The sequence below is a fragment of the Pogona vitticeps genome, chromosome 1 (genome assembly GCF_051106095.1).
Source record: "Pogona vitticeps strain Pit_001003342236 chromosome 1, PviZW2.1, whole genome shotgun sequence".
Lineage (NCBI taxonomy): Eukaryota > Metazoa > Chordata > Lepidosauria > Squamata > Agamidae > Pogona > Pogona vitticeps.
The window spans coordinates 329,117,831-329,134,664 of record NC_135783.1 but is presented as its reverse complement, the minus strand read 5'-3'; the positions used below and the strand labels follow the sequence as shown (position 1 = coordinate 329,134,664).

At 41.9% G+C, this 16,834-nt stretch overlaps 1 protein-coding gene across 2 annotated transcripts in view; it reads right to left on the bottom strand.

Annotated features, from left to right (window-relative positions):
* The window catches only part of ZC3H14 (zinc finger CCCH-type containing 14), a 31,046-nt gene extending 14,455 nt beyond the window's left edge, over window positions 1-16,591 (bottom strand). For both annotated transcript variants that reach the window (XM_020811418.3, XM_072986539.2), the window contains exons 1-7: window positions 16,435-16,591; window positions 13,339-13,381; window positions 9,887-10,001; window positions 7,432-7,472; window positions 6,783-6,969; window positions 4,169-4,589; window positions 468-628 (exon numbers count right to left, since the gene is read on the bottom strand). In XM_020811418.3, coding sequence (XP_020667077.3) covers window positions 468-628; window positions 4,169-4,589; window positions 6,783-6,969; window positions 7,432-7,472; window positions 9,887-10,001; window positions 13,339-13,381; window positions 16,435-16,470 — 1,004 coding nt within the window. In that variant the 5' untranslated portion in view covers window positions 16,471-16,591. The remainder of the gene's footprint in view (window positions 1-467; window positions 629-4,168; window positions 4,590-6,782; window positions 6,970-7,431; window positions 7,473-9,886; window positions 10,002-13,338; window positions 13,382-16,434) is intronic.
* Window positions 16,592-16,834: the final 243 nt, after the last annotated feature.

The window sequence follows — 16,834 nt, the reverse complement described above, 5'->3', positions numbered from 1 at the left end:
GCTCCTTGCTTCTACCATGTTCTATCAGTTTCTAAGAAGGATGAGAACAACCCTGCCCATTCAATCATCCTGCAGCAAAGGCCAGGAGCTCCTATTCATTCAATAGTTCCTGCTTTCTGCCTCTGTTTCAGATGGCATTTTCATCCATAACAGCAAAACGCCCATTTATTTATTGTAAAAGGTATGTACTGAATAATTAAGCACTGTTATAACAAAGTAACATTTTGGATGTATCGTCCCAAGCAGATTCTATGATGATGCGGAACCCATTTTGCAAAATAGGCAAGAGAACTAGGGATTATTTGGGCACATCTGAATGACAACTTAAGGTCCTAATTAATCACTTTAGCATTAGTATCTTTCCATGAAAACATGATATATCTATTTTAATGCCCCCTTTCTTAGCTTTTTGTAAAAATCATATTAGGGATTCAAAACAAGAGACTGCTAAAAATCTATTTGGGTACCTTCTTTCAGGTTTCGCAGGCACAGAGACGCTGCTGGATATGCCTCCCAGCCGGAGTCCATAGTCTTCCTCTTCTTCCTCTTCCTCTCCATCAATACTAAACCGCTTCACTTTCACTACTGAGCTTACAACTGGGAGTTTTCTCTTCCTCAGTGTTTCTTCCTGAAAGCAGGAGGACAATTTATTTGATACATTTGAACCTGGCCTCTCAAAAGAGATATTGCTAAAAAGCACTACCAAAGACATTTGTCTATTTTGCAGTGAAGCTCAAAGGCAGTTTTTATTGCTCATTCAGGTTAAAAAGAAAAATTTCCCATACAGGAATTAGCAACTTGCAAGCCTCTCAATGCTGTTGGAATCAACTTTTTGTTATTCTTAATTAACAGCCACATTGGCACAGGCTGGAGTTCATGTGAAGAACTACTTTTTTCTCATCCTTGCCCAGTGGAACTAAGCCTGTAATTGAAACAACTGCACAGATCTCCATGTATGCCTGCCTTCCTCTGGGGTTTCTACATGTCAGATATTCCCTTCTTTCTCTTGAAAGAGACTAGTCGCTTCATCCAAGCATCATGCACTTTGATGGCACTATATCACAAACAAACTGCTTCAATCAATCAATAAACTGGAATGGCCAAAGGCCCTGAACAAAATTCTCTGGAAGAACATCAGTAGGTTTGCTGGTGTTAAGATGTCTGACCACTGAGCAGTACTTTTGTACTGCTTCTTATTTTAACATCTTTAACATCTTGTTCAGGAGGAACAAAGCCACCCTACTGGACCAACTGAAGTTAGCTTTGCTACAGCGTAGTCCTTTTTTCTCTAGACTCCAATTATGCTTGCAGATATTTTAGACTTGGACAGTTCCCAATAGATCAATTAACCCAACTCCCCACCCTGTACTTAGACCAACGCCAGATGCTCACTGTTTTCCTGTAAGGCTGATTCTGTTCTTTCCTTTGCTCTCCCTGTCCTCCTACGTAACTCTGACCACCAGTTCATTAGACATCCTCTATATTTCACCACAACAGGAGGTTCTCAGCATTCAGGATGACTTAAGAGTGGCTTAAAAACTGATCCAACGCACATCCCACAGTATCCTCCAAGGAATTTGTAGCAGCAATTATGCAATTTCCCACTTAGATCCACACAACAGATTAGCAAATCAGGCTAAGCTTTTCTAACAATTGGACCCCTATTGTTGAGATCCACCCAAGTGGTTCTCAGTAATTTTTGACAGAACACATGTGCAGCAGGTTTGGGTGGAACTGCAACTGCATGTTGCCATTTATGAAGCCAAAGACAAAACATGGGCAGTTCTTATTAAGATAGATTTCGTTTTACATTTTAAAATCTATGTTCTCAAATTATCACATAATAATTAAGAACACTAGGGTTTAATCTGTGCAGATTTCCTTGTTCTGCCTAGTGTTGCACAATTCAGATCCATTATTGCAAAGCCAGCCTTACATGGACATTGGGAGCAGGGGAGGAAGACATTTTAGTTAGCATAGAACATGGGCAGAGGGGAGACCAAGTGGTATGGAAGCCAGCACAAGAGGAGAGAGAGGATGGGCACATTGATAGTGGAGAAAAGACAGCAATAACTATCATCACGGCAGACCACAGGAAGGCAAGATTAATTCAGACACAGCTGTCGGAATCAAGACTAGTAAAATAATCTCTTCTGTAGGGCCAATTGTAAAGCAGAAGGATTTGCTGTGAAAGCTGTCTGAATCATAGTACTTATGGCAACTGATGCTTAGGGTATTATAATTTGCTTTGGTATCAGGAAGAAAAACAGTGCTTGTTTTTTATCCTTGATTCTTAGGCTATGTAGACATAAATCATAGAACTCCATTCCCTCCGAAAACAAAATATTATCCAAGTTATAACAAGGCTTGAAAATGACAATAATCTAGTGAATTAAGACATTGTACTGCCCCATCCTTGGAAGGGCTGCTTACAAACTGTCCCGAAGATCTTAAAATCTAACTCTGAAAGAGGAAGAGACAAACAGGAAAGGGACAAACATGGGCAACAAGGAGTGAATATGGGCATGAATTTTATTTGTTTCAGTATTTCTATCCCACCAGTATATTCCTTTCAAAGTAGTGAACAAAATTTTAAAAAGTACAGCAAAGGCAAAATACAATCTTCAAATGTCAACAATCAGTAACCATTAAACACACTAATAGCAACAATAACAGAAAACATCAGAAAGATTTAACTAAGAAATATCCCATAGAATAATATTGTTGTTAAGTGCACGTAAGAGGAGAATGGAGGACGGATGAAACTGCCCTAGGAAAATATTCTGCAGATGCCACATGGATATTAGCCACACTTTTGTTCATGGAGGCATGAGTTCTATTCCATAGAATTTGAAGGCTCATATATGGAGAAGCCTTATCCCAGAGGTATGCTCGTTTCAGGTTTATTAGGGCAGAGATGGTGAACAGTACTGCCTCTGGGGGTGTGCGGTGGGATTCCACCTGGACCAAGCTGAAAGGCAGGTTTCTGTCACTGCTGTTTGGGGTAGGAGACCTGCCCCAGCTCAAGCCCTTCTTTCACCTTATCTTTGCCTTCTCAATGCAGAGTGAGACAGATTTCTTTCCTTGATCTGACTCTCGGAGTTCTTCAATACAATTTCCAGCATTGAAACGCCAGAATTCAAACAACTAAATATTTAGATATGTAAGGTGCCAAAAGTGACAACCACATTGGTTTCATCTTTTAACAGCAACTTCCCAACTGTGTTCCATGGAATCCCAGTTTCTTTGAAAATTTGGAAGTTCCTCTGTGAGAAGGTCAATAAAAGCAGTAAAGATTCTCTCAATAATAGTTGGGTCATGAATACTAGCTCCTAGCCTCCTTTAACAGCTAGGAGAAAGATGTGCACATTTGGGGACACATTCTCTATCTAAATAGGGCAATAATCTGTGTCTATTACATTTACCACCTTCCCGTTCCTTCTGGTGTATGTATGTGCCATATATAGTTCTCCCCAGTTCCATGTATCCTCACAACAACCCTGTGAGGTAGGCCAAGCAGCAATATTGTGAATGGCACAAGGTAAACCTACAAGAGATATAACCTGTAACCCCTACTTTCAGGACTCTAGACACTATGCCACGCTGTCTGGTAACTGAATGTCCATCTTAGTTCTTGCTCCATACTGTTCTACAATACTAGAGTTCCATAGGAAACACATCAATGCAGAAGTAGTTTCCTGACCATAAAACGCTTGAACTCTTCCAATGGCTGAAATCCTGTTGCTTAATATGGTAAGTGGCAGCTAGACTAGGTTCGTTAAATCAGTGGGGATGGTGAGTCAATTCCTCCATAAATTCCATGGGACTACTCTAGTTGTGACTTACTATGCTAAGGAAAAAGATTTCATCCAATCATTCAATGAGCATGACATGGCATTTATTCACACATCAAAACACTCCAAGGACAGAGCATGTAAATTACAACTACTTTTCACTCTCAGTAATAGTAACAACCACATACATGCATTATTCACCTGGAAAACACTAATGCAACCAGAGTGTGGATGTCACATACTGTGGATACCGTATGTGAGATATTTTTGGCCACTCTGTCTATATTTAGAACAAGGGACTCCAGGTGTCCATGGTGATCTCCATGTGTTGAGAACAAGTTAAATACCAGCAGAGCTTGGGTTCATATACTCACCTCACTGCTAATTTTATCAGCATTCCCTTTGGAAGAGGGCCTGTAACTCTCGGCCAAGCTGCCAAATGCGTCTGGATCACAGAGCTGGACAGTTTCCAGTGACCTACCATCCTGTATATCAAGCTGCTTGGCATTTTGTAGGTTGCTGTGTTGTGGCAACCTCTGCAAGTGAACGTTGCCTTCCATGTTTCGACTGGCTGGTGGGCGATAAATTTCAGCAGATGGACGGGAAGAACCGTAAGTCACTGTCACAAGGGGCTTCTTTCGGGGCATCCGGTTCTCTTGGACAAAATTGAGGTCTTCGTCAATGAGATCATCTGGCTCAGGCTTAATGTCGATCACAGCTTCCAAGGGGGACAATTCCCTCAGTGGTTTCACAGTCGACATCAAGAGAGAAGGAGGGCCATCTTGGCAGGACTGCCTGCGTCAGAAGTGAGAATATTAATGCTTACCTGATAGCAAACATACCTGCGCTTTAAGAAGAGTGAGATATTCAAGATTAAAATATGTCACTCATGGTGTTTGAATAAGAATTGCCAGAAAACACCAGTAGCATATTCTGCTTCAGTCTCCAGCTGATCTATTTGCTATTCTTAACTATTTTTTAAAAGAAAGCTCACAATGTAAATCTAACCAGACAAACTCAGCAGTTAGCCTCACTTGGGTTGAAACCTCACTTGAGGAGTACAGAAATGGAACCAGTTACTTCAAGAGGCGGTGAGTGCTCCAATACGGGCAGCTTTCAAGAGAAAACTGGACAACCACCTATCAAATCTGCTTTGATTCGGATTCCCGCACTGAGCAGGGGGTTGGACTCAATGGCCTTATAGGTTCCTTCCAACTTCATTGTTCTATGATTCTATGAAAGAGCCTTATTCCAGAATAAGTGATACATCACCACAGCTTCAGGAGATTTTACATTATCCCAGCAATCTTTTTTAACAACTTTTAACCATAGCCCAGAATTCTTATCCCCATATTACACACAGACACTCAGTTTAAGTACAAGGCCTAACCATGGTTTAATGGCACATCTTACACATAGAACAAATACAGTGATGCCTCGCAAGATGAAAATAATTCGTTCCGCGAGTCGCTTCATATTGCGAAGATTTCATCTTACGAAGTGTGGTTTCCCATAGGAATGCATCAAAATTTATTTAATGTATTCCTATGGGTGAAAAAAGTCATAACAAAGTCACTTACCAGGTAGGCCGAGCCCCACTCCTCATGGTACCTTGGTAGCCCCGGAGACCAAAGAGCATCTGTAACAATGGCCCGGAACAGCCGGACTCAAACATCCGGGGGAGGAGCTCGAGCTCCTCTTCAACCTGAAGCCCCGTGCGCGCTAAAGAGGCGGAGGCGGAGGGCGGCACAGTGACGTGAGGGGCATTCTACGGAGCTGGCTGCGTAGAGGTACCTGAGGTAGCGTGCACATGCCTTATGAGGGGATCGGAGGGAGGTGACAGGCTGCCATGGTGGTTGTGAGGGTGGCCCTTCTTCCACACGAGCAGTTTGTTTTGAACAAGCTGAGTGACCTTCTTCGTCCCTCTACTGAACTCTCCCGCGCTCCCCCCTCAGGTGGAACTGTGCTAGGCAACCAGTCAAGCTCCCCTGTTGTTTCCTATGGCCGTGCTTTGTCTTGCGAAGCAGAGCCACAGGAAAATTTGTCTTGCAAGTCACCAAAAATCGCAAAACACTTTCATCTTGCGAGTTTTTCGTTGCACGAGACATTCATCTTGCAAGCCACCTCTGTATTTACTAACTTGCTTGTTCTCATTGACTTAGGCTGCTTGGACATGATGAGACATTTCTGAGGAATTAAAGCCCCCACAAGACTCCTTGTGGCCAGAGAGAAGCAAAAACCTCCCCACTCCAATTTGTACAAAGGTCTCTGATTTGTGTAAACTATTTTGAGTCCTCTCCTTCTGAGTTCACACACAGAACTAGATGATTCTGAAGAAAGATATAACCAACCAAACAATCATGCTTTCGATTTTTAAATAAAGCAGAAGCCCATTCTGGTTTTGTGCCCTTTATACAAGTTGTGCAGAAATTTTATCTTTTTCACAGAATACTGTTTTTGCCAAGGTGAGAAATCTATGGAGAATCCATAAAACTCCTCAATGATGATGGAAAGAATATGGCCTTTTGGCACCCCTGTCTGTTAGGGTGTGCCATGTGAGTATTTACATTGCTACAGTTTATACAATTCCTGTGTTTTGACACTGCCTCCTCCCTCTTACTTTGTGCAGTCCAGTTCTCTTCCTTACTCCTACTTCAGAGTCAAACCATAGCTTTTAGCCATTTTAGTCTAAGCCAAACCATGATTTGTAGGCCATCATTTGCAAAAAACATGGTTTGCTTGGGTCAACTGCAAAAATGAATTGTGTATTTCATTAAACCAATAGGGAGAAAAGTAATCAGTGCATACAGAGGGGGAAGGAAATGCATGATCATCAGAACCATTCATACCATGCCAACATCTGAAAGGGCCATGAGAAACTGTAGTTTATCTAAGGCTATCTAGCAAATTCATGGCTGAACTGAAATATGAACCAGGATCTTCTGATCTATATACTGCCAACTGTGAAGAAGCAAGTAAGAAGCTTACCAGGCAGCAGCATTCTGTTCCTGGGAACTAGTTGAGACTCGGGAATCTGTCCTTTCAGGACGAGAACTTGAGACTGTAAGAGGCTGTAGGACTTCCTCCACTCTTCTCTCCTCACTTCCATCTGATAAGTTTTTGCCAGATGGCAGACTGCTTTCAAAGAGGTTGGATTCTGAAGATTTGGCAGGTTCTGGAAGAACCAGAACATTTGACATCTCAAATGTAATAATATTTATATGTAACTGCAAAATATCTTCTGCTCTAAATTGCAACAGAACTGGATCTCCTATATTTCCTACTGCAGAAACATATGCTTTTGATATTTCTCCTTTGTGTGAGAAATTCTTACAGTTCAAAGTCCTGCACAAATTACAACCACTATATCCCTACCTGACTTACTCAACAAGTACAGCATTTATAAATGTCTTCATCTTCTTAGAACTGCAGACCTGGAAAGGGCCCCATGGATCATCAAGTCCAGCCTTTTGCAAGGCGGCACAGTGGGAAATTGAACTTTGAGCCTCTGGCTCCACAGCTAAAAACCTAAACCACTGAGCTATCCAGCAGTTCTCATCAAAACATACAGAAAAATGTATGAGTACACCATCCCTTCTGGAAAGGTTTTAGGCCAGATCATGTTTCCTCTACTTACCTGTAGTTACAGAACGAAGTTTATCCAACACACCATGAAGCCTGAAAGATAAGAAAATGTTTTTAACATTTCCCATCCTTGTTTTAAATAAAGCTTCTGAAGACCTTGTCCTTTTCTCTAAAATTCAAGATCTGTTGCTCGGCAAAGATTAAAATGGAAAGCTTTTTCCTTTAATTATACAATTTCCATGCTCTCAGTGGGATACACTGGCCCAGCTCCAGGTCTTCTCATAGTTTATGGACCAAGAGCTCTTGCCTCTACTTCCACTGCATGCTAACTCTGGTGCAAAGATCTTAACTTCAAATAAACATAAGTTCCTTCTTATGTCTGAACTTGCTTCACCTTCAGCCCCCAAATCACATTTTGTTGCAGAATTCACACAGAACTGGACTGGCAGCCTTGATGCCTGAAAATTTATAAAGTCTCCGAGCTTTAGTCTCTTTCCATGCACAGCTGTTGTTTCAGCAGCTTTTCAACAACAGTGGCTGGAATAAAAATTGCCTCAAGAAATTCATTGCTTTTTGACACTGGGCTACTTTTCTGTTCCAGCCAATGCACTATTTTAGGACAACTGCCCCTCCCCGGTTATTTCTGGTCAACCATGGTGATGAGAAATAGAAATGACATATTCTAGTTCTCAATAAGTTACCACTGTTAGGGATATATGAGCAAGCGAGAGCTAGGATTCCAATTCATTTGGGAGATGCAAAGTACACAAATGTAACTCGAGCCCTAACCCTGAATCCTACATATAACCTTCCCATAGGGTCAGAATACATCACAGAGTAAGAACTTTCCTAACTCAATAGCTGAAATCCTATTGGCAGAACTTTCTGGTGCACAAGTAGGATAACATCTTCAGACCCTGACAGTAGTATTTAAGTGAAAGATTATAAACATATAGCTGCCTAAGTTCTGTTGGACATCTTTTTGTCACAGGGAAGCCTTGGAGAGCCTTGGATGGGTGGGGAGCTTTTAATAGCCAAATATCATTGTCACTGGTCCTGCTGCCAGGATTAGGACCACCATCGCCAACTCAGTGGCAATTCTCTTCACCTCCGGGCTCACAAAGGCTTTCCCAGTGCAACAGGAAGGTCTAGGGGGTCTTGAAACCTGAAAAAGAAGACAGAAGGCTCTATTAAATTAAATATTACTGTCACAGACTGATATCATCCTAGTTGTGTAGTGTAAAGCTATGCCAGTAGGATTTCAGCCAACATAAGATCTTCTATACATGTGGATTAGGGTTTCATTGTGGGGGAACAAAACTCAAAAATACAGTGGTGCCTCGCTTAGCGATGTTAATCGGTGCAGCAAAAATCGCCGCTAACCAAAAACATCGCTAAGCGATTTTTAAAAGCCCATAGGAATGCATCGAAACCCCTTCAATGCATTCCTATGGGCAAAAAACTCACCTTTAAGCGAAAATCCTCCATACAGCGGCCATTTTCGCTGCCCGGTATGCGAGGAATCCGTCCCAAAACACAGCTGGTGGCCATGTTTTTTTTCCGGTGGCCATTTTGGAACCGCCGATCAGCTGTAGGAAAAAGATCACTATGCGATAATCGGTAAGTGAAACAGCTTACCGATCATCGCAAAGCGTTTTTTTCCTATTTAAAACATTGCAATGCGATCGCTTTTTCGATCGCAAATTCTTTATCGCTAAGCGGTTTTGTCGTTAAACGGGGTGCTCGTTAAGCGAGGCACCACTGTAAATGGTACATCCCTAGCACTCAGCCTAATTTCACAAATTGTAACCTAAATGCTCTGAATTATAGTCCAACTCAAGCCAGTATAGCAGGTTACATTAAACATTAGAATCTCAAGGTTAAACCCAGACTCTGTTACAAAAAACAATGTGTGAACGTATTAATTCACAAACTAACCTACTCAAGATTGAACTTCATCATCTTCTTTGATCCCTTTTTACTCAATACTACACAGATGTTCTTGCGCTTTCTATTTCACACCTTAACACAGAAATGGAAGAAGTGGAAGAAGTACCAAAATCTACAAGTATCACCTATTAGTGGCATACTCTTAACTGCTTAAGATTGAACTGATCCAGTTCACCATAATCACCTGATGCAAGGAATGTCAGGATGGGTGATATTCCTTATGTGAAAAAATATCTGAATGTCAACCATACTGTCAATTAGTCAAAATTAGATGACTATTTAGAAATATGCCACTGGCCTTAAAATTGTATTAAGTTTCCCATTTAAGTTCAGAAGATACACAAACCCCGCCATTTGTCTTTTACAGGGTTTATACACATATATTCCCAGCAGCTGAAAATTCTTAACATTCTTGTCCTAGACTGGTTATACAGTACTTGGCAATGCTGTACAGCCACTATGATTCACACACCCTGTCTTAAGTACTCATATTATCTGCAGCAAGTTTCAGAGTTAACAATGTATCATGGGGTTATGGAATTAGAAGACAAACATACCAGACAGTAAATCTCACAGTGTTGTTTCCAAGAAAGAGGGAAAGATCCTCTGTCATCTGCTCCTGGCTCTTCTTGTTTGCCACCATGACCATGATATAATCAGGGAGCTCTTCATCTGATTTGAAGAATTAAAAATATATTTGGATACAGTGGTGCCTTGACTTACGAATGTCCTGACATACAACCATTTCGACTTACGACCAGCTCCAGCTGCAAATTTTTGCTTCAACTTGCGGCCAGCTTCCAGTTACGAACACAAAAAGGCAGGGAAAAAGGAGGGAAATTCAAATTGCTAATTGTTGGTGGTGAAGAGGCTGCTTCTTTATAGCTCCTTCGCCCCAGCAGTTAGAGTGTATGCGATCAGAGGAGGCTGCCTGGTAAGGTAAGGTGCTGTTTTCTGTTTTTTAAAAACTGTTTTGGGTGTTTTTGCAGCATGGTTTTGGGCCGGGAAGTGCTGTAATGGGTCTTGGGCGGTTGTTTGTTTTTTGAGTTTTCCCCCCATTTCTGATGGATCTTGGGGGGGGGTGGTTGCTTTTTGGAGTTTTTCCCCCATTTCCAATGGGTCTTGGGGGGGTTGTTCTTTGGGGGCTTCCCCCCATTTCCGATGAATCTTGGGGGGTTTGGTTGCTTTTTAGACTGTTTTTCCCCGTTTCTGATGGGTCTTGGGGGTTTTGTTTTTTGGGGGGTTTCCCCCATTTCTGATGAATCTTGGGGGGTTGGTTGCATTTTGGAGTCCCCCCCTGTTTCCAATGGGTCTTGGGGGGTTGTTTTTGTTTTCCCCATTTCCTATGGGTCTTGGGGGGTTGGTTGCTTTTTGGAGTGTTTTTCCCCATTTCTTATGGGTCTTGAGGGGTTTGGTTGCTTTTTGGAGTGTTTTTCCCCATTTCCGATGGGTCTGGAAGAGTTGTTTTTTGTTTTCCCAATTTCCTATGGATCTTGGGGGGTATGGTTGCTTTTTGGAGTGTTTTTCTCCATTTCCGATGGGTCTGGAAGAGTTGTTTTTTGTTTTCCCCATTTCCTATGGATCTTGGGGGGTATGGTTGCTTTTTGGAGTGTTTTTCCCCATTTCCGATGGGTCTGGAAGGGTTGTTTGTTTTTGTTTTCCCATTTCCTATGGGTCTTGGGGGTTTAGTTGCTTTTTGGGTTTTCTCCCCCCATTTCTGATGGGTCTTGCATATTTCCCTTGCAGGGACTTCCAGGCAGGGAATTCAAATTTGTTAACCGTTGGTAGGTGAAGAGGCTGCTTCTTTATAGCTCTTTTGCCCCAACGGTTGGAGTTAGTGTGTTGGAGGAGGCTTTGGACTGCCTGGTAAAGAAAGGTGCTGCTTTCTGCTTTTTAAAAATTGTTATGGGTGGGTTTTGCAGGGTGGGTTTGGACTGGGGGTTATGTTTCTGTGCTGTGTTGTTGTTTTAAGCCCCAGCACCTTCGGGGCTTGCTCTGTTTATTTATTTATTTATTTATTTAGCAGCCCCAGCACCTTCCGATGGGGTTTGCTTCGTTGCTTATTTTTTTGTTTTGAATCCCCAGCGCCTTCGGGGCCTGCTCCATTGTTTATTTTTGGGTTGGATTTTTTTTAAAGCCCCAGAGCATTCATATGGGGCTTGCAGTCCTTTATTTTTATTGTATTTTGGGGGGGGGGGGTTGTTCTTCTGGAACAGATTAATCGTGTTCCAATGCATTTCAATGGGAAATGGTGCTTCGACTTACGACCATTTCAAGTTACGTCCATCTTCTGGAACGGATTATGGTCGTAAGTCAAGGCACCACTGTATTATGTTTTAAGAGCAACCACTGAGTTATCCATTACACTTCATATTTAAAACGCACAACTCTCCAAAATGCTAATGAGAATGTTTCTTCCAGGTTTATTATAATTACAGTGGTGCCCCACATAACGACGATAATCCGTTCCAGAAAAATCGTCGCTATACGGATTCGTCACTATGCGGAACAAAAAAGCCCATAGGAATGCATTAAAACACGTTTAATGTGTTCCTATGTGCAAAAAACTCACAGTTCTGCGAAAATCTTCCATAGGGCCGCCATTTTCGCTGCCCGGTAAGCGAGGAATGGGTGCAAAAACACTGTGGGCGGCCGTTTTTTAACCTGGTGGCCATTTTGGAAACGCCGATCAGCTGTTAGGAAAACATCGCTATGCGAAAATCGGTAAGCGAAACAGCTTACCGATCGCCGCAAAGCGATGTTTTACCATTTAAAACATCGCAATGTGATTGCAAAAACAATCGCAAAAAAACCATCGCTATGCGGATTGGTCGTTAAATGGAGCGCCCGTTATGCGGGGCACCACTTTATTTCAGAAGGTACAATACATGCAACATGATTTTATTCCACTGTTATCACTCTGAACCCACTATTCCTGTCTGATTTTGGAAGCTAAGCAGTTATGAGCCTATTCAGTACCTAGAAAAGAGAAACACCAGGGGGTATCAAGGAACATCATGTAAGCCTAGGGAAAAAATACTGATTAAAACTCTAGAGAGCTGCTGCTAAAGTTGACAACACTGGACTAGATGGAACAACGATCTCACACAGTAGGCAAAATCCTGCACTATGTATAGGTAACAATTATGTACAGGTAACATAAACGTGCTTGGTTTTATGCCTGTCAACAGGGAATTGCGCAATTGTGATTGTGTAATCAGTCACACATTTCCCATTATAACTAGTGCACAATGCACCAATAGAAGTGCTTTGTGGATAGCACTTCCACTTTGGTGCTACTGTAGCTACCATGGGCAAAAAAGTTGAGTTAGACCCTATGTAGCTATGCAACAGGATTTTGCCTTGAATACAGCAGATTCCTAAATTCCTAAGCATGTGTATTAGAAAAGCCTTGTGGCATAGTGATTAAACTGCTGCATTGCAGCTAAAACTGTGCTCATGACCTGGGTTCAATCCCAGGTAGCCGGCTCAAGGTTGACTCACCCTTCTATCCTTCCGAGGTCGGTAAAATGAGTACCCAGCTTGCTGAGGGAGGGCAATGTGTAACCTGCATAATTAACTTGTAAACCACCCAGAGAGTGCTTGAAGCACTGGGGGGGGGGGGTAATATAAGCAGCACACTTTGCTTTTTTTGTATTAAATATAGGCAACATATTTTAAGAGATAAAGAGTTCTACTTCAGTACAATACAAGCAGACTGCCACTTACACTTCCCTCCCCGTATGACAGGCCCATAACTCCACAGACCAATTCAGTTTTGACTTTATACCTATTTCAATTTATTGTTGCTGTTTTAATTTATATGTTTCATTTCCTTCCTATTAAAGTGCATTTTTCTGCTTCTACTTTGTTAACTGACTGAGAAACAATAAATTTACATCAAACAAAGGATCAAAGTGTATAATGTTCGTAGGATTGCTTTGTAAGATGATTTACTATTTTTCAACCAAATGAACAGTTTTAAATCTAAAATTATTACAAAACTTACCAACATATGCTCCCAATTCCTGCAGCTTTCCCTTTATGGCACTCTAAATGAAGAGATGGGAAAATACAGTCACTTAAGAAAAAACAATTTTAAACAGAAGGTTGTCTGAAGTTGCTCTAAAAGTCTCAGACCAAAACCTATGGTTTAAATGAGTCTGTTCTTAAGAGAATAACTTATATAAATGACAACATTTTTAATTATTTATTTATATATATAATACCACTAGTGTGCACAAGAGGTCATCTTCCTGCCATTAGAAGCATACAACCTCAGATCCAACATATATGGAAAACAATGGAAGGAGAATGAAGGTAGCAGTAAACAAGGGAACAATGTGCTGTTTAGTTAGTTTGCAAGTAGCACAGCACTGGAATAAAAGGGCTTGAATACAGTTTTCGTTCTTGGGGGAACAGATGAACCAAGATAACATACTGTAATCATCCAAATGTGAACTACTAGTATGGGTTTAACAAATAAAATTATCAAATGTAAGGATGACATTCAGCTGCACAGAGGTGAGTGAAATGAGCCCCCCCAGATGCCGTTGGATTGCAACGCCCAACAGCATTATCTGGCACAACCAATTGTGAGGAACATGGGAAGCCGGGAGACCTTTCTCTTAGCACAGGCTTTTAAGCTGTAAGTGTCTCAGGAATGCATTGTTTATTAATTTGCACATTTTTAATTTTTTTAAACTGTTTTTAATCTTCCTTTTGAGCTGAATATGTTTAATTGTTTTTGCTATGATTCTATATAGCGTTTTAAAAACTATGAGTTTCAACACTGAGAAATTTTACTTCATCAATGACATTTTGATCAGAATTCTATAATTAATTATCCAAGAATAATGCAATGGCCTTACTCCTAAACAAACATGCATAGGCAGTTGCTTTTTTGGAGGGGTAGTTTGAAATAAATGCATACTTTTAACAGCAACATTTTTTCCAGATTCACGGACAACTAATATGTGTGCTCCTGTGAATCCTTCGAACTGTTCAGTTATATGATACATTTTTAAACTGCCGATACACTTCTAAACTGCCAATGAATGTTATTCTGTTAGATATTTCTATCGCTCTGGTCCACTTATATACATGTTAATTTTCTGGGAGTTGCAGTCCAAAACTCCTGAGTAGCCCAAGGTTAAGAACCAGTGTTCTATGCATCCTTTCCTGTTGCTGCAACATTGTGAAGGGAAATGAAAAAATATACTTGACTTTGCTGACTTTGTAGATTTCTACAAAGGTCTGTCTCTACTGATGGAGTTACTCTCAAAATTAGCACACTGTGATGTGAACTTTGTCTTATAAAGTCAAAAAATGTGTGTTAATAATGTTCTTCCTCTAATTTCATTTTCCACAGATATATTGCAGTTGCATCCGTTCATAATTTTTATGAACTCATGCTCTGGGAATTTTGTTTAGTACGAATTGTGTCATGAATGGCATAATGACAACAATGTACAGTACTGTGAATGGCATTTGCTTGTATATTTGTAGCTACACTAATGTTTGCCCAATCATTAATCAGATTTGGTTGGAGTTTAAAAGATGTGTGAACAAAGAAGCTTCTGAAAACCAAAGAATAACAAGTGTCTTCTTATTTTTACATTAATGCAAAACTGTTTTGTAGAAATATATTAACAGTGTATTAATTTTAGTTTACTTATCCTACCTCCTTGGAAACCTGACAATGCTGATTATTACCATGGATTACAAGTCTGTTTTCCAATTTCATAGTATCAAAATAACTTGACCAGATTCCCATCATTATCCTATAGTTGTAATTCTATGCACAGTTACTGACACACTGAGGAAGAAGAGCTATCATTCAGCAATACAGTACTGTACATCCGTTGCACGCAGAAGGTGTCAGTTCCAATCGCCAGTGTATTGAAGCAGAGAATGGGGAAAAACCTTTGCCTATATCACTGGTTCTTAACCTTGGGTTACTCAGGAGTTTTGGACTGCAATTCCCAGAAGCCTTCACCACCAGCTGTCCTGACTGGGGTTTCTGGAAGTTGCAGTTCAAAAGCATCCGAGTAACAAAGGTTAAGAACCACTGGCCTATATAACCAGATAGTTCAGTGGTTTAGGTCTCTGGCAACAGGGCCAGAGGTTGGGAGTTTGATTCCCCACTGGGCCTCTTATGAGAAGAGCCATTCTGTGTGGCCTTGGGCAAGCTGCACATTCCAAGGGCACCCCCAGAAGAAGGAAATGGTAAACCACGTCTGAATACTCTCTACCTAAAAAACCCTAAAAAGGGTCACCATAACTCAGAAGTGACTTGACAGCACATCCACAACATCATCATCATCATTATATAAACTCAGGAGAGCTGCTGAAAGTTGTGCAGACAGAACTTAGCTAAGTAAACCAAAGGGCAGGCAACCGTCTTCGTATGTTCATAGTTGGAAGATAATCTTTTTAACTAGGCTTCTTTCTGAATAACTTAATTTATTAATAAGCACACTTACAAGTGTTCTGCATGCTACTCATCCTACAGACATCACCTGACACCCCATTTGTGCATACTTAGATTGCCAAGTGAAAAGCTGACATTCTCCAGAAGATATGTGCATCAATATGCCTGAGGGTCAGTTCGTTTTCTAAAAATAAAAAAAAAACACGCGGAAGTTTCTTATTGACACTTTTGAGATAGGGGAGGTAGAACTATTTCTTAAGAAATACGAGGCAATCTCATATAGGCGGCTATAGGAAATTTAGGAAAATGTGCCCACAGAGGTCTGTAAAACATACAAAAAGCAAAAAGGCCAGGATAATTTTCTTTCTATGCTTCTCTATGGCTCTGGAAGCCTCCATGAATTTCTATAGGCCGAATGAAAGCGGGGGAAAGGAAGGAGACGGCTACGAATGAACTTAGGACCGAGAGCCACAGAGAAGGCCCATTCGCTTCTGCCCATTGCCAGCTTCAGGCAAAGGGACCTCCCTCGTCTCGCCTTCGGGTCGCCGGTCTGGGCTAGCAGGGCTTGGGCCCACCACGGTGTGGGGGTGGAGGGAGTCATTCTTTAATCCTAGCCCCCCCCCGCTCGGCTGCCCTTTCTGAGCGTGCCCCCCCTCTCTCTGCCAGCCTCACCCGGATTTTACGGCTGATCTCGGTGCCGATCTCCATCGCTACCGATCCGGCCAAAGCGCCGCTGGTCCCGCTCTCCCCGAAACAAAGTAGGCCCAACCCGTTGCTGGTCGGAGCCTCGGCAGGAGAACGAGTTTTTCGGCCCAGATCCGAAAAAAGGCCTCCGCCCGCAGCGCCCCCTGCTGGTCAAGGCGAGAAAAGAGGATGGGCAGGACGGGCGGCCGAGAGACAGGGTCTGGAGGAGAAAGGGAGCCCCGCTTTGGGGGCCTCAACAAACCGAGAGCCACAAGGGTGGGGTGGGAGAGGGGGGACAAGGGCCGTCGCGGCCGCCTGGCCCAGCGGCTGGAGCTAGTGTCGCCTTAAAGAACGGCTTGGTAAGGTATCCATGAGAGGATTTCTCCCC